The sequence below is a fragment of the Tympanuchus pallidicinctus genome, unplaced genomic scaffold (assembly GCF_026119805.1).
Source record: "Tympanuchus pallidicinctus isolate F22 unplaced genomic scaffold, pur_lepc_1.0 scaffold32, whole genome shotgun sequence".
NCBI classification, from domain to species: domain Eukaryota; kingdom Metazoa; phylum Chordata; class Aves; order Galliformes; family Phasianidae; genus Tympanuchus; species Tympanuchus pallidicinctus.
Genome location: NW_026294750.1, coordinates 470,629 through 492,060, shown reverse-complemented (window position 1 = coordinate 492,060; position 21,432 = coordinate 470,629). Strand labels below are relative to the sequence as shown.

The 21,432-nt window shown below is 57.1% G+C and overlaps 2 protein-coding genes across 13 annotated transcripts; one reads left to right on the top strand and one right to left on the bottom strand.

The window, feature by feature from the left end:
• Nucleotides 1-516: 516 nt before the first annotated feature.
• FRS3 (fibroblast growth factor receptor substrate 3) lies at nucleotides 517-13,510 on the bottom strand. 12 transcript variants are annotated; one of them, XM_052698002.1, is made up of 7 exons: nucleotides 13,345-13,510; nucleotides 11,402-12,780; nucleotides 11,095-11,183; nucleotides 10,382-10,568; nucleotides 8,285-8,446; nucleotides 7,585-7,742; nucleotides 517-5,986 (listed from the first exon to the last, which is right to left on the bottom strand). In XM_052698002.1, exons 3-7 carry the CDS (start codon nucleotides 11,158-11,160, stop codon nucleotides 5,069-5,071), a joined length of 1,491 nt encoding a protein of 496 aa, XP_052553962.1. In that variant the 5' UTR covers nucleotides 11,161-11,183; nucleotides 11,402-12,780; nucleotides 13,345-13,510; the 3' UTR covers nucleotides 517-5,068. The 12 variants fall into 12 exon arrangements, with proteins under 12 accessions (XP_052553962.1, XP_052553972.1, XP_052553963.1 ...); XM_052698012.1 differs by having other exon boundaries at nucleotides 11,402-11,538; XM_052698003.1 differs by lacking the exon at nucleotides 13,345-13,510 and having other exon boundaries at nucleotides 11,402-11,538; nucleotides 11,626-13,285.
• A 1,472-nt stretch (nucleotides 13,511-14,982) lies between these two features.
• On the top strand, nucleotides 14,983-21,422 carry PRICKLE4 (prickle planar cell polarity protein 4). Its single transcript, XM_052697999.1, has 8 exons — nucleotides 14,983-15,216; nucleotides 18,022-18,174; nucleotides 18,265-18,372; nucleotides 18,454-18,591; nucleotides 18,666-18,866; nucleotides 19,085-19,271; nucleotides 19,342-19,656; nucleotides 19,929-21,422. Exons 1-8 carry the CDS (start codon nucleotides 15,022-15,024, stop codon nucleotides 20,402-20,404), a joined length of 1,773 nt encoding a protein of 590 aa, XP_052553959.1. The 5' UTR covers nucleotides 14,983-15,021; the 3' UTR covers nucleotides 20,405-21,422.
• The last annotated feature ends 10 nt before the right edge of the window (nucleotides 21,423-21,432 follow it).

Below are 21,432 nucleotides of genomic sequence, written 5' to 3'. Positions count from 1 at the left end.
AGGTAATTCCCCCCTTTCAACCGTGACCATGTTCAATAATTGCCACTTTGTCTCTTTCTTCTTTCCTGAAGGCTCAAGGTCATCTGGATTTAAAAAACAGCAACTCAGAGCATCTTCAAATTAGAGTTTCTAATACCTAATGCTTGTGGGTCCTTGTTTGTTTGCAGTAAGAGAAAGGAGCAAGGGTACAACTCAGAACAGCAGGTTTGGCAGCAGTAGCAGAGGTTACTTAGGAGTTATGCACAGCTGGTAAGATGTCCAAACCGCCCAAATTCAGGAGAAAGCTGAAGTTCCTCAAGGTCAAAGCAGCCTGATGCAATGTGCCCAGCACAAGGACACTGCTTGGGGGAAGGCAGCAAGCACTGCTCCAGTGGCGCACGAGGCCCACAGGGAAGTCCAGCTTCACACCATCCCACGCCCCTCCCCTGAGCCTTTAATTTTAGATAAAAAGCAAAGCCTACTTGGAACTGCGTCACTTCTCCTCCCCGCAACACACAAAGGAAGACACAAGCCCTGTATGGTCACCATATTCCATTTATTCAGTATACACTCGTAGTGCGCGTTAACAAGACACGAGCTCCTCAGTCACACAGCGCTGTTGTTCTTCACCTGCGAGGTTACACCTGGGTGAAACACAGAGGCTGACTGACACCACGAGGCAGCCTGCAGAAGCGCGATGCAGGGAGGGCGGCCCCCTGGGCACAGCAGCCCCGTCCCGAAGCACCGCGGCTTTTCTGCCGTGTCAGAAATGCTCAGAGGCAGCAGGACGAGTCGCAGAGAGGGGAAGCGCAGAGGAGAGCTCGAGAGAACGCAGATGCACCTGGGCCTCCCGACTTCATCATCACATCCAGCGATGGAAGAAAAACAAATGAGTTCCTTCTTGAGAATTTGCTTTTCTCTACGCCTCGGCCTGTGGCTGCCAACTTCAAAGCTCTCCAGACTTCCCCTAACGTATTCACCTCTGGTCCTGTTTGGGAACGGGAACCTAAACCTGTTCTGCTGCCTGAGCACGGCGCTTCAGGAGGAGCCGGGCTGCGGGGGAAGTCAAGCTTCAGCCCCCCAAGCTGAGTTTGGGCCTCAGGGTTGGAACCTGATGACCCACGGGGTCCCTTCCAGCCCAAGCCATTTTACGATTCTATATGAGGCAATGCATTCATTAACAACCGCTCGTTAATGACGCTTCACAGTCGAGATACAACCCGAGAAGGGCTAAGCAGCACAACACGGAGGGACAGAAGAACGACTTTGAGAGCAAACAGCTGAGAACATACAGAAGTGGTGCTGAGCCCTGACAGAGAGCTCCCACTCGTATCTCAAGAGCATCGCACCAACGCTTTGGTGCCGCTTCCCCCATTTTGCCACAGTGACACTGAGGCACAGAGAAAGGACACCCAGCGCCCATAGGCACGGAGCAGAACCAGAGCTGGGAACACTGCTGGGATGGGGCTCTGGGGTTCGGAGGGATGCAACCAGAAACACGGACAGCAGGAGCTGAAGCTGGGTTTGGGCTTCCTCACAGCAACCAGCATGGCTTGGGTAAGAAAAACAACACATAGTGCTTCGGTAACATCTGGGACATTCAAAGCTCTTTGCAAAAATATTGGTCTTTTAATCCTCAGCCTCTCCTTTGCCACACTCTCTCTGTAAGGCAAAAACAGCTCACAAATAACCAAGCGCCTTCCCTAGGGGGAAAAGCAGGCACGTTAAACAGGTTAGAATTAAAAAATATATATATATATAAACCCTCCCATGATAAAAGACAGCTGAGAGCCATGAGAAGCTGTTCCTACTGACTGAGTCTGGGGAGAGGGATGGGCAGAAGATCTGGGGTACGCAGTCCCCAGGGAAGAAATATCAGGGGAGAAATCTGCTCGGTTCACGCAAAACTCAAACGGGAACCACTCAGCCCTGGGTGAATCCCTCAATCTCTAAACCACAGAAGTGTTTATGGACGCAAGCACAGATTCTAGGCATGCTGCCCTGGGGAGGCCGTCCTTGCAGCACGGCTGGACCACGGGATGCTCATCAGCTGCCCTGGGTGAAGTTTCCCATCCAGCAGGCACTCACACACCTATCAGTGTGCACTCATTGAGAAAGCCCAGCAAACTTGCATATAAGGCTCAAAGCAAGATCTGCCAGACCCACCACTGCAAAGTGCTGCACAGGTACAACATAATTCATACAGGTGATTTTTAACCGAAAGAAACGAGTGAGAAGGAAGGAGCCCGCAGGGTTCTGAGGAGGGCTCTGTGCCGCCCACCACGCACCTCCCAGGACGGAAGGAACGAGACAGAACCAACCCGCACCTCAACCTCCCGCTGGTTTCTCCTCCTGCAGCTGCTGCAGCTCTGACCACTAGAGGAAGCTGCGACACTGGAGAGCCGGTGGAAACGTTGGGGCCAGAGCCCAGACAGGGACATTGCCAGAGCCGTGTTCAAACTGCTCGGGTCTGTTCCTGCACTTTGCAAAACAAGGGGTTAAGAAGGTAAGAGAGAGTCCCGGTTATTTAAAGAGGACGTTGTGAAGTTTCTCACAAAAGCAAGAAAAACAGAGAAAATCATTTGTGAGCCTGCAGCTCCCAGCTCCTGGTCAGGGCTGCATGCTGAGGGGCACAGAGCAGCAAGGCTGGATGCTCTCAGAGCAGCAAGTGCAGCAGCAGCAGATGTCAGCTCTTGCTTAAAAACAAGACAAGGGAGTTATTTTTCTCCTTTGGACAGGCACAGCAATGCAGGGAGTGCTGTAATGCAGCCCCTGTGTGCGTGCCCTCCTCACCTCTCCTGCTTTTGATATCCCAGCGAGGTTTGGGGGCTCCAAAGTTGCTGGGGGAGGAAAGAAAGGCCCAGAGCGGCCGTGAGCCGTATTTTGGAGCACACGTGTCTCAGAGCCCAGCAGACACCCCTTATTGCACCAATCCACAGCCCTGGCCCTGTCACCTTGCTCCACAGAAGTCTAAAATGTTCATCCTTTGTCACTTGTCTGGTAGGAGCACTTGGCACAGCATTTCTCACTGGGCTGTGATGCTGCAAATGCAGGTTCCTACTGGAACCCGGCTCCTCCTGGTGCTGCTGGAGCCACGGCAGGGGATGAACTTACAGAGCAAGAGCTCTGTGCTTACACAGTTTTGTTAAAGCTTTATACAGTTCACTTTTTTTTTTTAATGTATACATAAACAATTTCTTCTCTCGCTTCTCCAAATGAAAGTTAAGAGAGAGATTTTAGGGGGATGCCCATTTTCCTTCAAAGAAAGTCATTTGGCATAATACAAAAACATATCCCTTGGGTTTCCTTTCTGTTACAAATCATGTAAAAGTTGGCACAGAGAAAAGAATGGACAAGAAGAACTTCCCCAAAAAGGGGACAGTCACTGAATTTAAGCATATGGGGCACTTTGGATTCATAGTGCAACAAACAGCAAGTTGAGGATCTGCAGACACAGGTATGGCTCTGTGCGCACTTCTGTTGCTTTTCCAGCCGCGTGGCACTGCCCTTCCTCCCAAAAGTGCCACCTTTCAGTACAACATCAGGGCAGCACTTAGAAAAACATCAAAACTATGGAAATGGGGTCTGTGCAGCTCCAAAGCAGGCGATGACTGCGTGCTGTCCTCCTTCACAGCAGCTGCTCACCGACCTCCATGCTGGAAGGAGGAGGGCACAGCCGAGATGGGCAGGGGGACAACCTGCTGGGTGCTGGGCCTCTCCGCTCACATCCCAGGGAGAAGAACAGAAAGCAGAAAGGTGGGACTCCAAAGCGACTCCGGAGCACTTCTGTCTCACAGATACGGCCCAAGGAGGCAAAAAGTAATGCGGGTGAAGCTGCAGCACGTCACCACGCAGAGGGGTGTGGAGGCATGCCCTGCACCAGCAGAGAGCCGACACAGGGCCTCACGTGGAGGCCTGACAGCTCAGCTTCAGCGTCAACAGAAAACTCCACATCAAAGGCCACACATTTACGGAAATTTAGCCCTTCCCAAGTCTGTAGCTGTAGGAAACAAATGACACATTCGCTCTAAACAGGATCAAATATTTCTCATGGACCTGGCCAGGAACGTGGGTGCAGGCAACCACTTTGATAGCGCTCCAAGCCCGGCCACCTCACACCCACCCACCCTCTCTGCAACAGCGAATCCCAGTTAAAAAACACTGAATCACAGCTGCTCTTTTCACTGACGGCAGCCCCACAACGCCAGCAGCTCTGCTCAGACAGAGGGCACATGAGCACACGTGTCGCGCTGGCGCCACTTTTGGCCAGCTCCACCGGGATGCAAAAAGAACATTTAATAAATAAATCAGTAAACAAATCAACAGTGTTTCTGAACAGCCCCCTCCCAGAAATCAAAACTGGGTACAGTACAATTGAAGGCTTCTATACCCAACCTACAGCCCCTCACACTTGCAGTCTGCCCCTCCTCTTTATAAGCAAAGTATCTTGGGGATATGAGGTTTCTGTGATCACAGTGTTTGTGTGCATGGCTGTCTGTCCTCTTCTATTAGTTTCTAGAGCTGCCCAATCTAAATCGAATCTAAGAAAGGGACAGAAGTATGGGAAGCTTCTACGAGCTTCAAAAAAATAGTGCAGAAGAAGGAGCAAATTGAGGAGGGAAAGACTGCAGCATGAGCTTCCATGTCATGAGGGACCAGAGAAATCACAAGGCAAAAACTGACTCTGAGGCAGTGAGATGCAGTCAGGTCTCCCCAGAGAAGATCCCAGGCTGCTGGCACTGCTCACGGAGCAGCAGGAATCCAGGAGGGTCAGCCCTGTTGGAGGTGGTGTCCATGCAGTGCCAGCGCTACCGTGGGCACCCTCTGCCCCCCTTGCCAGAAAGACAGTGGAACTTCCAGATGGCGTCTTTAGACACCCCATAAGGCTTTATAAAACAAACTGCAAAGGAGATGGAGAGGGCAAGACAGACAGATAGAGCAGCGTGAACACCAGCTGTAGGAGCCATCCCACAACACCAGGCAATGGGGCAAACGGAGAAGCAGAAGGCAATGGTGGATGGAAGCCACACCGGGCAACACGCTGAAGGGTGGGTACCAAAGCACAGCGCAGCGCTCGCACCGGGTGCCCTTACAGAGGCAGGTCGGTGCTGTTGTGTCGAGTTTTCCGTGAGGTCCCATCGTCCCTGGGCCGGGCCCGCTGCAGATTGGACATGGCTGCTGTCTTTTTGAGGTCAATCACCGCGTAGGAATCCGTCCGGGGCGCTTCGTGGGAGGCGGCCGGGCGGGCGCGGGAGGCCGGGGTGTTGGGCCGGCCCTTGTGAGGCTCAGCCTCCAGCTCCACCTGGATGTAGTTGAGCTGCCGCGGCTGCTCCAGCCGGGGCCGGGGGAAGTCAAAGCTGAAGACGCTGGGCACGCAGCCGCGCTGGGGTTTGGGCAGGAAGGCACCGCGCCGCAGGCTGCTGCCCCCGTGCAGCGCGGTGCTCTCTGAGTTCACGTAGTTCTGCAGAGGATCCTCTTCTCCAGCCTCGGGACAGCCGTCGGGAGAAGGCGTCAGGGCATCCCCAGCGTCCTCCTCGCCCCGGCGGAGCGGCTGGCACTCCCACACCGGGGGCAGCGCCGGCAAGTTCTCGTAGTGCAGCAATGCAGCTCTCCGATGGGAGCAGCCGGAGGAGCCCTTGTCCTCGAGGGGGACCTTCACGCGCCCGGCCCGGCAGAGGGACGAGGTGCCGGGGGGCAGCAAGCCATTGAGGTTCTCGTAGACGCACTGGGGCGCAGGGCACTCATCCTCGCGCTCGTTGTTGTTGCTGGGAGCACAGAAGTGCGTCCTGCACTCCCGGTGGTGCCGACTGATGCGCCTGTAGTTGGGCGCGGGACCCAACACAAACTTCACCTCCCCGGGCTGCAGGAAGACCTGGGGATTGCGGTCTTCGAGGGAGCAGCTGCGTTTCCTATGGGGGAAAGGAGGGTGGACTTCAGGCAAGGAGTGCATACAATGTTGGCCCCTCAGCTCCTGATCACCACTGGTTGTGTTCACGTAGGTGTGGGACTGCAAGGAGAGAAGCAGAGGGACAGTGAAAGGAGAAGCAGGAGCAAAGCAGCTGTCAGCAGCTGAGAAACCAACAGGAAAGACTGATGAAGCCGGAGATGAAAGAGTTTCAGAAGTTGAAAAGGTTTTGGGAAGCAAAACTCAAAAGACATTTCTGGATTTGTGGGCTGATGGAGGAGGAAAAAAAAAAAGGAGTCCAACTGCAGAAGGAACGGATAATCTATCTCACATTTGATGCATATGGCACAGAACAAAAACCAAAGCCACCTGCAAAGTATTTTCTTGAGCTCCTTATACTTGATGCATTGCAGCGCTCACACCCGCACAGGCTTGCCTGACAATGGGTGAGATAAGATGGATTATGTCAGGAAAACCTCAATTCTACAACTGAGAACAAAGAGCTGAACATCAAAAATAAAAATAAAAGGAGTCTGAATTTGGCTACGCATCTGCAGATCAGATTAGGGGATGCAATAGCAGCTGATAAGGCAATATGACAGACTCGCAGCTAAGCGCCACTGTCAAAGAAATTCAAGAGAATACTACAGGATCACAGCATCACAGGATGGTTGGTTAGAAGGGTCCCTAAAGACCCCCTGCTGTAGGCTGGGTGCCCCCATCAATCAGGATGCTCAGAGTCCCACCCAGCCTGGCCCTGCCCGCCTCCATGGAGGGGGCACCCACAGCCCTCTGGGCAGCAGTGCCACTGCTTCAGCGTTCTCTGAGCAAAGAATTTCCCCCAGCAGCTAATTTGTTTTTCACCTCTTCCAGTTTAAAACTGTTCTCCTTTGTCCTGTCACTGTCTGCCACATAGAAGGTCAGTTCCCCTACTGTTCATAATCTCCCCTCAAGTACTGGAAGGCCCAAAACCTTCTCTTCTCCAGGCTGAACAAGCACAGCTCCCTCAACCTTTCTTCACAGCAGAGGTGCTCCAGACCCTGAGCATCTCCACGGCCCTCCCCCAGCAGCCCCATGTCTTTCTTGTGCCAGGAGCCCCAGGCCTGGACGCAGTACTCCAGATGGAGCCTCACGAGGGCAAAGCAGAGGGGGGAAAACCCCTTCCTCTCCCTGCTGCCACCCCTCTGTTTGATGCAGCCCAAGAGCAGCTGGCCTTCAGGCAGCAAGTGCACACTGCTGGCTCGTGTGCAGCTTTTTGTCCATCAGGACCTTCAGGATCTTCTCCACAAGGCTGCTCTCAAAGCATTCTTCTCCCAGGCTGTATTCATATCTGGGACTGCCCCAACCCAGGTGCAACACCTTGCACTCGGCCTTGTTAGACTTCATTAGGTTCATGCGGGCCCAGTTCTAAAGCTTGTCCAGGTCCCTCCTCATGGCCCCCTTCCCCCTGTCACATTAACTGCACCACCCAGGGATCAAGGAAACCAAATCACTCCACCTAAATAGAGTGCCTGTTTTAGGGAAGCATCAGAGCTGAAATCCCCAAGACCAAAATGAAGCAAAGAGAAGAGTGGCAAAGGTACAAGGATTGCCTGAGCTTTGCTGGAGTAAGAGAAACCTTGAATTGCACGGAGCTGCTAGCAAATCAAACTTGTTGTTCATTGCTTGGAAACAGGAGAATTGAGGACATTTGTGTTTACCTGATCGTCAGGCCCAATGAGGGCATGAGTGGAGTCTTCACCCACAGAGGAATGCCTCAGGCTGCTCATGGAGGGGTGGCGGGCTGCCAGGTATGACAGGCTTTCTCCAGGGAAACTGTGGAATCCATTGGCAAATCCTGGGACGCTGTACCCCAGACCTGGGGGAGAATTACAACACAGCATTGGTCCAGTGCAGAAAACAGCAGACTGCATTTCCACAGTGAGCTGGTCCCCAAACTGCACCCTGCAAGTCAGAATCAGCTTGTCTGGAGAAGATTCCTATCACAAAGTGCCTGATATAAATACAAGGGCTAGGCCCTCCTGTTTACATTTATTTCACTCCTAATGGAGGCAGGAATTGAGCAAACCTGAATTCTTCCAGACGTGGTTTCCTTTGGGAACCACCTGACCCCTGTAGGTGCCGCTTTAAAAGGCCTTTTGGCAGAGCTCCAGGTGAACACGGCTGAAGGGTGACAAGCCAGTTGACTACTGAAGGGCTTTTTTGTTGCTGTTGCCTTGGAAACAAAACACCACGCTGCAGACAAGTGGGGCCTTAAAATAAACACGCTGTACGGGGCTCACGCAGGATAAAGACACAGGTCAGCAGCAAGGCAGCATTCGGGAAATATCTGTGGCCTGCGAAGGGCAGTTTTACACGAGCAGCAGCAGGCAGTGCCACAACGGGCTGAGGGAAACTTACTGGTGGGGGCCTGGGGGGTGCGGGAGTGCTCCCTGTCTGTGGGGTGACTGTTCCTGGTGATGACAACAGGCTCCTCCACAACATTGATGCTGTTACACTGCATCAGGTCCTGGAGCAGATTGAAGAGCTCCTCCGCTCTGGAACATTTGAAGGCAAAAATCCCTGCAGGGTAACGAGGAGGAGGATCAGAAAAGCAAGAAAGCAATTCTGGCTTTAACAAGGGGATATGTAATTCTGGGCTGTAAATGAACTGGCAGTTTTGATTTCTTTTATTGTGTTTAACATAATCAACCCCTGAAACTCACAGCCACATGAGAACAACTAACATCTGAGTGGATTATTGCATCAACATCACCACGCAGTGCCAAGACTGCCATCTGGCCCAGCAGTGCACTGCTGTAAAAACAGAGCACCCCAATTATCTTCTGACACTCAGCGCCGGACGAGCAGAGGTGTGAAAGATACAAGTGAACCGGTTTTGTTTCATCTCTAATCTTCTATTTCAGCTCCCCTGGCACAGCACCCAGCTCTCACTGCCAGGGGAAAGGCTTTCCAGGGACTGGTGGGAGCTGAACTGGGCCCCGTGGGGTTTCTAGGCAAGGAAGAACAGGAGTTCCTCCTTCAGAAATGCATCGAGTTGAGCAGCGTCTCTCCAAGCAAGCAGCCCAAACCAGAGCTGATATGTGCAGAGCTGAGCAATCCCACACTGCAGCACACACACACACACACACACACGTGCACAACAGCCATAGCAACGAGGATGGCATGGCAACAACAGTTGCTACTCCAAAAAATAACATTCAAAACATTCCGACCAAAACACAGCTAGATCTGCCTCGTCTAAGAAGCATCAGGAAGGAATCCTCCAAATGAAATTAACTGAGAAGAAAAAAATCCCACAAGGAAGGGAGAAAACCCCTCACAGCAGTGTCACCCCACTGGCTTTTGTCTGCGTTACGACTGGCCAGCACGTGCCTGCAAAACGTGTTTAACACACGAGGAGCAAACAGCTCAGCTTTATCCATCACCCCTGCCTGGGCCTAAATAAAAAGCAAAACGCATTCACAGCAGATTCTAATCCCTAACCCTGCATAAGGCAAAGCAGACAACCTATTCTCACTGCTGAAACACAATTCCAGAAGAGGAAAAGCCCAGATATTAAGAAGGATCATGTGGCACTACAGAGCAGCCCTTCACACAGACACAGTCGTGAAGAGTCCCTGTGGATGAGGAGGAGTCTACAAACACATCAACAGAATGAGGTAATAAACTCCTCCTGCTCCTGGGATGCACACACCAAGAAAGTGCTCAGCTAAAAGAGAGGCAGACTGGGAGGGGAGCTAACAGGCACCATAGTAAAACCATTCCCAGTGCTGCTGACGACTTGGCACAGACCCCTGGGTGACTCACTTCCCTCTTCTGTGCACAGCATCCCCGTGCATAAAAATCAGTACAACACAAAACTCTTTTTCCTTTGCATTACAAAGTGCTGCCAGGCACAGAATAGAACGCGTGAAGCAGAAATAACACCAACCAGGCAGAGAGAATGTGCTGCAAAAACAAATCATGTTTAAGCCACTGCTGCTTCTGATGTACGTTTGAAAGCTCTGAGGAATAACCAAATCTGAAGAGGGGTCTGGGAAAAGGCGCAGCTGATGTCCTTTCATTCATTCCCAGAGTTAAGGGAGGCTGAACAAAGCTCTAGTCCTGCAGAAGGTGCTTCCTAGCATGAAACACAGCTGTGGGCTGCTCAGCGCCTGCTACCAAGCCTGGAGCTGGGCTGTAAGAACCACTCTGACATTAAATATGTTCCATCTGTTGGAAACTTCAGCTCAAGCATGGCTCATCAATTAACCTCCCAAGTGCCCAGGCACCAGCAAAATGAGACCGCTAGGCTCTGAGCCACAACAGCACTCTCATTAGCGTTTTAATTGAGATTATCAACTGCATGTGCATGCACACGGTGTTCAGGGGGCACCAGAAGCTGCACGAACAACCATCAGATGTTCATCAGTTCATCAGATGCAGAAATGTGGGAAGCCACAAGCAGCAGCTCACTCCTGGGAGCAGAACCCCCAGGAAGCAGCCAGCACTCACCCTGCCCCGTGTGGCAGCGACGGCCGCTCTCGAAGGAGAAGAGGTTGGAGTCGTAGCCGTAGCGGCGCAGGCAGAGGTAGGGCCACCTGACTGCATCTCTCTTGTGAGTGTGCAAGATGAGCTCTGTCTGCGTCAGCTCCATCAGCCCAGCTCCCAGCTCGTTTCCTTCATCGTCCACGTTCGTTACCTGCAGAAGCCACGTGGCTCGCACCAGGAAGCTCGGTGCGTTTGGGAAAGGGGAAAACAAAGCCCTCCCACAAAGATCTGGTAATTCCCATGGATTTCCCCTTCATTTCCTGAGATGCCTTTTTCTCAGCTGAGAATTCACTGCTGGCAGAAAGCGCAGAGCCGGCAGGCCTGGAGGCTTCGTGCTCAGCAGTTCAGCTGATGTGTCTCAGCACAGACACTGGAACACAGCCCTGAGCAATACAAGGTTTCTCTCCAGTTCTCCATTTCCTTGCTCAGTCTGAACCTCAGCATAGAGGAAATTTCTACTGCAAATACAAAAATATCTGCAGCAGAGGGTACTTAATTAAAAACAAAACAAACAACAAAAAAAAACAGCAACATATTTGCAAATCTTATCAAGTGAAAGACTTATCTGCAAGAGCAGCTCTTCTTTGCTTTCATGCCTAGAGCCCAATCCACGCTGGGCTTTGCTAGCAGTGAATGTTGCCACAGATTCTATAATGGGGATAAAGTCCAGTACTGACCTTAAATTTGGTGGGGTGGTTGTCTGGGATGTTGTCTCCACACAGACAACTGCAGCAGCTCCCCATGACGCCAGCAGGAGAGGTAATCCCTGGGGAAAGGACACAGAACAGAGAGCAATCAAATTTTCAGACCAGCTCCTCCCAGTCCCTGCCAGCGTGCAGCATTTACAGCCCATACCCTCCTGGGTGCCCAGCATGCAGCTCAGCATGTTTGGAACTCGGACGTTTTTGGCCTCACAACGCCTTCCTTCCCCAGTGAATGGACTCTGTGCAATATAAGCCTAATTAAAAACAACAGCTTTCTTACCATTAGGCAACTGGTTGTTTGGGTTTTCGGAAGGCGAGAAAATCCCACTGCCACTGCCCCTCTGTCTGCCCTGGGACTTCACAGTGACCAGGTGTCAGAGCCACCGAGAGCACGAGGGAAACGGCCCCATCTTCCACCTGGCCAGAAAGTTACAGTTCAAGAGGTAAGAAAACAAAGAAGAATAAACACGTGGGGAAGGGATGGCGCTAGGAATGTCTCCTCACACGTCACGGGAAGGAAGAAGGCACACTTTGTGCTCCTCAACGAATATAGATCATAATTCCGCTCCTAAAATGCACAGCACACTTCAAGCAGACATCAGGGGTTCGGACGCACGCTTTGTAAGGCCTCTGCAAATCGTCCCTCTTTGCCATTTGTTCCCATTTTCTAGCAAATGTACAGCACTGAGATGAAAGAGCAGACACTGGAGATGGAAGCACGTGCATCCCAAAAGGCAGAGACCAGCAAGTGCTTTTAAAGACATAGCTTTGGAAAAAAACACATCTACAAAGCCTAAAACTAAGAGATGTTGATTTCTCAGCTTTGGGATCGTACCCAGGAGCGGATGGAAGGGCAGAGAGCAGTGAAGACTCAGGACATGTGACATCTGCTGCTCAGGGATGGGAAGATGTCTTCATTAAGGTCCTTGAGAGTCACAGCCCTATCAGCAACTGAACACAACCACCGATCTGTTTCAGACTTTGAAAACTAACAGATGCCAAGGAACACAAAAATTCAGCCACCTGCTTACAGTCAGTGAGTGCGAGCACCGAGCACGCAGGAGTTACACACCCAGCAGTGAGAAATCAGGGCGACTCTGAATCAATCCCAACAGACCCACTCCCATTCCGGAGCACTGGGTTCAGCAGCAGGTGAACACGGGAAGACGTCACGCTTTGGCAAGAACAGCTGACAGCCTCTGCATCCAAGGCCTGACAGGTACCCAGCCTGGCACCACAGCAGCACATACAACAAAAAGGCTGTTGGAAATCTCTGCCGCACCGGAATTCACCTCACCAGTCCCTCTGAGTCAAACAGTGACTCCTGGGGCCACATCCCTGCGCAGCTGCAGAGGCTCCCCTGTTTGGTTCTCGCATCAAGCCACAACCTACCGACCTTCCCTGCAGCTCCACGTCACCCTGCCTGAGCTCCGGCCCTTCAACACCTCTCTGCTGCATCCACATCTCGCAAAGTCCTCTAGTGGGGGAAGGCTTGGCGTGGGGCAGGCTGGAGCTGTCAGCTGCTGTCACCCAGCACATCTCCGCCGCTCTGCATCCCGGCACTGCGTGGTTTTATTCCTCACCGACCTTCAGCACCGATCGCCGATCTGCTGCCGACTCCTCAGGCCAGTTTCAGGGAGCTGCCATCCCATCAGTTCCCTCACGGAAACAAAAACCCCACAGAAAACACGTTATCCTTGCCCTCCTTCTTCTTCGTTCCCCTCTCTCTCCAGTGCTCCCTCTGCCCTGCGAGGGCTCTGGGATGGAGAGCCATCACCTATCCTGAAAACTCACTGCAGCCAGCATGAAGGCGAGGAGAAAAAGCAGAGGGAGAACCTTGAAGGGGGGCTGTGGGGGCACCAGGCTCAGCCCTTCACTCAGCCCCCCCCCTCCAAGCCCCGTAGGGCCCCACAGAAACACAGCGAGCACCGGAACCCGGCATGGGGATGGGGGGAACGGAAGGGGGGGGGCAACGGGGCAGAGGGGAAACGGAGGACAAAGTGGGAACTCGGGGAGGGCTAAGGGGTCGGGGGAGGGGTGCAGCGGGGGGCACGAAGCGGTTATTGAGGGGGGACACAAAGGGGTTTAATGGAGCGGGAGGACACGGGGACCTGCGGGTGGGGCGAGGGGACGCCGCGGGAGGGGAGGGGACGCAGCACGGCGGGCAGCGGCATCGGAGCGGAGCGCTGCGCTGCGGGACGAGGCCCGGCCGTGGGTCGGTACCTGAGGCGCTGCCCGGCTCCGCCGTCCGGGAGCTGAGGCCCGGGCCCAGAGCTACGCGCCGGACCCGGGCCCGGCCCCTGCCCGGCCCGCGAGCTCCGAGCTCCGGGTCGGGGACCGGGACCCGCCAGCGCCGCGTCCCCCAGCCCGGGCCGGGGCCCGCCGGGAGCAGCGAGTCCGCCGGCCGCCGCCTAGAGCGTCGCGCTGGGAGGACCCCGGGCGGGCGGGCACGCGGCCGCCAGGGGGCGCGAGAGGTTCGCGGCGCCAAGACTGTGTGGGCGGGGCTGAAGGGAGGGGCGGGGTCACGTGAAGGGCGGGGTCACGTGGAGAGGCGGGGCCGAGAGAGCCGGGGTACGGTGGGGAGCGGGGGGCGCTATGGAGGGGGTCAGCAGCAAAAAAGGGTTGGGAAATAAAAGGACCGATGGATGGGGGGGGGCTGCCGGGGCAACCGGAGGGGATGGGGGGGCTCAGAGGGGCCGGGAGCTGCGTGGACGTGTCGGTGGGGCTGGAGAAGTCGCTGCCCTCCCAGCACCCGCAGCCGGCGCTCGGGGTGCCCTGCGGTGCCCCCAGAACAGCTTCTCCAGCCGCTGCCTCCTGCGCGACCCCCCGCCTGGCGGCCCGCCGTCTCCTTATGTGGACTTTACCCATCACCCCCCCCCCCCCGTGCAGCCGTGCTGAGGGTTGCGGGGCCCTGGGGAGCAAAGTCCTCGCCAGCGACCGAGCGGAGCGGAGCTGTGGCACTGAGGGCCCCCGGAGCGGGGCTGGGCCCTGTGGGGTCCCTGGGAGTCGCCACTGTGCGGCCCCACGGTGGGTGTCGGGGGGTGTGGGTTGGGGACCCCTGTAACCCCACACGCACGCTCCTCCTTCCCCAGCCCGGGGGATTTTTTGAGAAATCTCAAAAATCGGGGATATAAAACACGACAGGGCGCTGCAGGAACCGGAGCGCTGCCCCAGCCCAGCTGGGGCCCGATGCCATCGCCGGGGATTCCTGCCCCGATGCCATCGCCGAAGCCGCGCTCAGTGGTTTTGGGAGTAAAGTAGGACATCCCGGCTGCCCTCCGGCTGAGCGCCCGGTGAGATCCCCGCGGAGGTTCCCCACCTCTCCGCTGGGGCGTAATGACACCTCCTCTCTTTTCATGAAGCTTCAGCTCTTTCTGATGTAGGGAGGAAAAATACATCGCGGCGGATCATAAAAGCCATCCAAACGCCGACCTGGGGCGAAGCGGGGCGTGGATGCTCGGAAAATGAGAGGTGGCAAGAGAACGCGATGCGATGGGAGCGCGTTCCCTGCAGGGTTAACCCTCCGCCAGCCCCTGCCCGTCCCCTCCCCGCTCCCTGCCATTGGCTGCCGCTGTGGGTTTAGGCTAACGAGCCTCTAATTGGGACCCCGGCTGACACGGCTCCAGTTTCCTGGGCAGGCAGATCGAAACAACAACAACAAAAAAAAAAAAAAGAAAAAAAAAGGAAAGAAAAAGGAAAGAAAGGAGGGGAAAAAAACACAAATAACAACAACAAAGCAAAGGGAACACTGCCCCCGCTGCGTTTGGATATTGGATGTTTTCCTTTCGTTTTGCGAAGTCCGCTCGGCTCATTGCTCCGACCCGACGGGACGGGACGGCACCGGGCAGGTAGGGGGGGTCCCGCGGGGCTGGGCGGGAGCTCAGCAACGGTGGGAAGCGGATGGTTTCCACGTCCGGGAGTTGTTGCGGGGGAAAAGGAAGGGTGGAAAGCGGCGCGAGGGAGAGGGAGGTCGGCCGGTTCTTTGCGGGGAGGAATCGGCGGTGGGAGGGCGGCTCCAGGGGCCTTTGTCTTCGGGAAAAGCGTCCTCGGACGGCGACGTCCTTCGGGACCCCCCCGCCCACTCTCCGGCTGCAGGTGCGGGGCGGAGGGCTGCCCCGGGAGACGCGGCTCCGGACGGCCGTTGTGCCGCGGGGTTCCTCCTCCGCGCGCTGCGAGCGGGGCGGTGCGGGGTCGGCCGTGACGGCGCGGAGCGGTGCTGGGGCTGCGCTCGGCACCGCGTTACGGCGGGGTAATGGGTCGGTACCGCTCCGAAATGCCCCGTTACGGCACCGGCCTGCCCCCCTGCCGGCAAACAAGCCGCCGTGCCCCGCCGTTCCCTCCACTCCCTTGGGTGGCAGAATGGCATGCTGAGCCCCCCCCAACCTGCAGCTCTGCGGGGCTCCGATGGTCCTGGTGGTTTCTGTGCTGTGACTCCGAGCATCGGGCTGCTCTGCCAGCTCGGCCCTGCCGTGCTGCAGGACGAGCTGCTCCGGCTCACCCTGCCAAACGTCAGCTTATCTCACCCCCGGAGAGATGCATCTTTATGGCTCTGCATCTTTATTTCCATGTACATTCGCTGCAGCTGTGTTGACGGGAGCTGAAGCACAAACAGGTTATCCTGTGGGTGAGGTGTGCATACAGAGCCCCTGGGAGCTGCCGGTGTTTGGGGTGTTGGAAGGGGAATCTGGTCCTTTTGGCAGTGGCCAGCTTTGTGTTTCTTTGGAGCCGTGGAGCTGTTTGGTGCTCTGGGAAAATGGGGTGGAAGTGCCTGGAAGTGGGGCTGCCGCCGTGGGGAGGCAGCCTCAGGATCCCAACAGCTGCAGCAGGCACAGATCAGCTGCGCTGTGTTAATGGTGTGATCTCCTCAGGGAGAGGTCCTGGAGCCCCATGCGCTCCCACAACAGGATGGAGACAGGCTGATCCCAGGGAACTGAAGGGGATTAAAACTCTTGTGTATTTCAGGGAGCTGTGATCCCTTCTCCAAGGCAGGGGCCTCTTGTGGGGTCACTGGGGCGGGCGGTGCCAGTATTTGCTGGGATGGCTGTTTGCAGCCCCATGAGCAGCAAAAAGCTCCGAACAGGCAGGGCTGAACGGCAGGGACATCAGCCGTCCTTTGGAGCAGGGCTGAACGGTGGCAATTTGGAGAAAGCCCCGGGTTGAGGGGCTCCAAAAGCCCGAGGGCACTCCATGTGGTGGCACTCGGTTCCTTCTGGAGGGACAGCAGCTCCGTGTGAGAAGCAGCTTCCCAGCTCTGTGCTGAGAGCATCCCGCATCCCTCCGCAGGGAAGGGTGATGTGGGACCGCCTGGAGGCAGAGAGGAGGGCAGAGGGGATGGGAGCAGAGGAGACGGACCTGTTGGAGCTGCCCGGCTTCTTAGCATGGGAGGCGCGTATGGCTGTCACAGTCTGCAGCTAATTACAGGGACCTGTCTGCAGCCCAGACGGCTGCCAGCCATCGTAATCACATCAAACTGGGATGGGCTGGGCTCTCTTGCACTGCCCCATTGATTCACAGCCCTGTCCCCAGCCTTACCCCAGCGGGCTCCTGCTGGCCAGCCTTGCATGGGTAGGGCCCAGTTTGCTGCGTCCGTGGGGCACCCTGGGGATCCAACAACAGCAGATCAGCCGTGCAGTTTGGGATCTTAGCAAACAGAGCAAAGCTTGGGAATGCCATCTATGTCCCATGGGAGGGATGCATTACCCACAGGGATTGAAGGCAGCAGCAGGGTTGGCGCCCCGCACCCACGGGTGTTTCAATTCAGCACCCCAGGGTCACAGCAGCTCCATCCCAGCTGTGGAGCTGCGGCTGTTTGCTGATCCAACACCGCTGGTGGTCCTTCATCAAGCTGGCACCTCTGTGGTCTGCTAATGCACAGAACTGGGTCAGGTGTGTTCCTCCAAGCAGCAATCTGTAGCCATTCTCAGCATGCAGCCGGCCTGCCTGAACGCTGGCAAGGACAGGCAGAGCCCAGGGAGTAAGCCGCCCTTCTGCTTTATCCCATTGACTGCCAATCTGGCGCGTTAATCATTGACCCCGGTGCACGGCTAGGAGTCCTGAGCTCGGAGCCGTGCACGTACATCCTGGTGCCCTGAGCCGCGGGATGCTCTGCTGCTGGGGCAGAGCTGCGGGACGGCCTGGAGCCTCCGAGGGCTGAAGTTACCGACCTCCGTGCCCACAGCTCTCCGCCCTTTCCTGGGGAGCCATTTTGCGGGGGGTGTCAGCCCTCGGGCAGCTCTTGGGCGGTGCCAGCACAGTGCAGAGGTTCCCACAGGGAAAGCCCCGGGCTGCTGTGCGGGGAGCCCCAGGAGCCGCCGCATCGCTTTGTTTTGAAAAGCCGAGGCAGGAAGGAAGCGAGCGGTGACAAACGCTGCGTGGGGAAGGGACGGGACGGGTTCGCACCGCAGAGCCCTGAGCCAGGCACGCCGGGCGAGCAGGAACGGCGGCTCGGGGCAGAACAATAGCAGCCCGGGGGGAATAAATTATTTTCCACCGAATTGGGCGAGACCTCGGTCTCCTCCCACTGCTCCGCTCAGGGACAGGCCACTAACCCCGGACTCAGCCGTGCTGGGAAAGGGCTGGCGGCAGCTGCGGGACATCTCCCACTGTGGATGAGCAAACATCAAAGTGCGGCTCTCCCGGAGCTGCCCCAGGGTGAGCACAAAAGCCCGCGGTCCAACCTCCCCTCCCCACAAGCCTCCCGACATCCTTTCCCAGCGCTCCACGTCCGGCAGGCAAAGCCCCCGTCGCAGGGCTTATTTGTAAACCCGGAGATCGCTGCAGAGACTCAGCGAAGAGCCTCGATGTCCCCGCCGCGCTGACCCTGCAGGATGACGCCTCCTGGGGACAGACTTCTCCGCGCCGTGCCGAGGTTCTCCCGCAGCTCCGCTCTTCTCTCCGCAGCTCATGTCCCGGCCGAGTCCCGCATGGCCGCAGCGAGACGAACCCCCCCCGTGCGGCACCGCCACCGCGCTCCCCCCGGCCTCGTCCGACAGCGACTCCGGCTGTGCCCTGGAAGAATACCCGGAGCCCCCCGCAGAGCCCGCGGCCCCCGAGGTGAGCAGCTCCGACCCCGAGGGGCAGACGCGCCTTTAGCTGAAGCGACGCCGCTTCATCCCCTCTGTCACCCGCCTGTGTTTCCCCAAGGTCCCCGCCTGCTTCGAGAGCCGCCCCACGGATCAACCCCGTCCTGCCGGCCGGAGCCTGCTCCGTGTCAGAGCCCTCCTGCAGCAGCTGCCGCCTCAAGACTGCGATGTAAGAAACGCACGCGTTTGCTTGATGCCGCCCTCCCCCCGCTCCGCTGCCGCGGGTCCTTCACCTCCACCTCCCGCGCAGGAGCGGTACTGCCCCGACCTCGAGGAGGAGGAGAGGAAGCAGCTCAGGGCGTTCAGCGCCCGCCGCCGACGGGACGCGCTGGGCCAGGGGGTGGCGGTGCCGGTGCCGGGCTCCCGCCACGGCTGTCTGTGCGGGAAGGTAAGGCCGCTCCCCGACGGACAGCGCGGAGCCGCCCCCGAAACGCAGCCTCACCGCGACCCCGTGCTTTGCAGTGCGGCAGGAGGCTGAGCAAAGGAGACCCCGGGATTGTGGCGTCGCGGCTGGGAGAGCAGCTCTGGCACCCGCCCTGCTTCTGCTGCCACGTCTGCCACCAGCCCCTGGTGGACCTCATCTACTTCCAGCAGGATGGAAGGATCTACTGCGGTCGGCACCACGCCGAGCTCTTTCGGCCTCGCTGTGCCTCCTGCGACCAGGTGGGCACCAGGTGAAGAGGTGCTTTGGGCTCCGTTGTGCTGCCATTAGGTGCTCCTGTGCTCTGCTGGCAGCTGCAAACGCAGCAGGACGAGCCAGAGGAGCTCCCTTCCTGCACCCCAGGGATCCCCATGCCTGCTCCAAAGCACAGAAAAGCATGTTCTGGGTGGTGTATTCTGTGGCTGGGTGCTTATGGGATGGTTTGTTTGTTCCCTTCCAGCTGATCTTCTTGGAAGAGTGCATCGAGGCTGAGGGCCGGCGCTGGCACCCGGAGCATTTCTGCTGCCTGGAGTGCGACGCACCGCTGTGCGGGCAGCGCTACGTGATGCGGAGCGGCCAGCCCTGCTGCCGCAGCTGCTTCGACAGCCTCTTTGCCGAGCCGTGCCAGGCCTGCGGGGAGCCCATCGGTACGGCCGTGCTACCAGGGGGACAGGTGGGCTGTGGGAGGCCCCCCCTTAACCTGTGATCCCCTCATAGGTGTCGACAGCGAAGAGGCCACACACCAGGGTCTGCACTGGCACGCCTGCGCCGCCTGCTTCTGCTGCAGTCTCTGCCGAAAGCCGCTGCGTGGGCAGCCCCTCACCGCCCGCTGCGGGCGGCTCTTCTGCTCCGAGAGCTGCAGTCTGGGCCGGGATGCGTCCTCTGCTGCCTCCACCACCTCCGATTCCTCTGACTCGGCCTTTGTCTCGGCACCGTCCCCTGACTCGACGCCCGTCTCCAGAGCCAGCCACGCCACCAGGGCTGGGAGCACCGCGGCAGCTGGGGGCTGCAGACAGCGGGTGGAAGGGGCTGGTAGGGGACCTGAGTGCTCCACTTGCAAGGGACTGGGAGGGAAATGCAAGCAAATCCAGGCTCTGGGTACTTCACTGGGGGTACAGCACGTGTGTGCAGCCCAACTCAGGGCAGTAGCAGCAGCTGTGGGCTCCCAGCCCACATCCCACATCTGAGGTTTGGTTGGGACAACCCTGTTTTGCATCCTGGGACAACCCCTGCCGAACAGGCAACTGCAGCAAGGCAGGCTCAGCCTTCTTCTCCCACACCCTTAATTGCTTTTTTTCTTCCAGAGGTGCTACCAGATCAGGCCTCTACACATCCTGCGTTCAGGAGCCCAGAGGACCACGGAGCAGCTGTGGAGAGGAGCAAGGATTCTGTGTGCACAGGGATGCTGGGAGCATCAACCAGCCACCCCTCCAACGTTCAGCCCTGCACAGAGGGTCACTGCAGGCTTCTGGGAGGTCCTGAATGCCGAATACTGCCAGGGGATGGAAACCCACACTTCCAAGTGGGTCGGCCCCCTGCCCAACCCGGCCTACATCTGGAGGACATTGACCCACAGGATATCATGGAAGAGGACGATTCCTGGTGTCCCACCTGCTCTTCATCCTCAGACTCTGACTCGGAAGAGGAGGGTTTCTTCTTTGGGAAACCCATTCCCAAGCCCGGGATGAGCTCTGTGGGCAGGGAGCCCCAGCGCCTGGAGCGGGCAGGGCGCAGGATGGCGAAGCTGCGTGGCAGCAGCAAGCACTGCAGCGTGTCCTAGCGCAGGGACGCTCGGTATGCCGGGGGCCCCAGGCGCTGCAGAGGCTGTGGGGAAGGTGGCACTTTGCGTGGTATTGAAGCAGAGGGGCAGCGGCTGGGGGCCAAATGCACGGGCGGGGGGGGAGAGGGGGAGAGCGCCTTGTATGGCGCTGCCATCCTGCCAGCACTTGCAGTGGTCTCAATGCATTGCAAAGACTTTTTAGACACAGCCCAAGGCGGAGGTGGCGGGGGGGAGGGAGAAGCTGCTGGGATCTTTGACGAGCAGCTGCTGGCAAAGCACGGCCTGCAGTGCCTGCTGGCCTCTCCCTCAATTAGGAACAGGTAAAGCGAGCAGGGAGCAGAGAACCAGCAGCCCGCACTGGGGTATGGTCTGACTGCTGTCTCAGGCAAACCCAAGGCCCCAGAGAGCAGCTGTGCTCTGGGAGGGCAGCCAAGGACTTAGGACACGGGCAGACACCTGCATGGCACCTGCTGCAGGGATTCCTGCCCAGACTGGCCAGGACAGATCTGGCCACCAGGGTCAGATCCAGATGCCAGGTGAAGATCCCTCACTCATAGAGATAGCTTGGAGGAGCAGAGCTGATGCTGCCCCGCATGGGGCTGTGTCCCCTGCCGCTGCAGGGAGGAGACCAGCGGGGCAGATCTGCCACCGTGATGGACGATGCTCCAACAAAGCTCAGCCAAGGCCTGAATACATAAAAGCCAGCCACACCTGGCCTGTTTCTCTCCAGCCTGGGTTTGCAGCAGCATTAACTGTGGTGCTGGAGAACCGTTTTTGAGGGCAGCTGAGGGGCCCCAGGGAAGGACCGGGCTGGGGTGTCACCGTGGGACCCCTCCCTGTGCCCGCTGCCCCAGCAGAACAGGAACAGAGCAACAGCGGTGCAAAAATAACTCCTTTTTATTTATGAACACAAGAACAAAACCACAAATTGTAAGAGAACATCCATGAAAAACAAGAACAGAATAAAGAGAGCTCCCCCCTCCCTCCAATAAAACCATCTCCTGTCTCTAAAATATAAGCCTACGTAT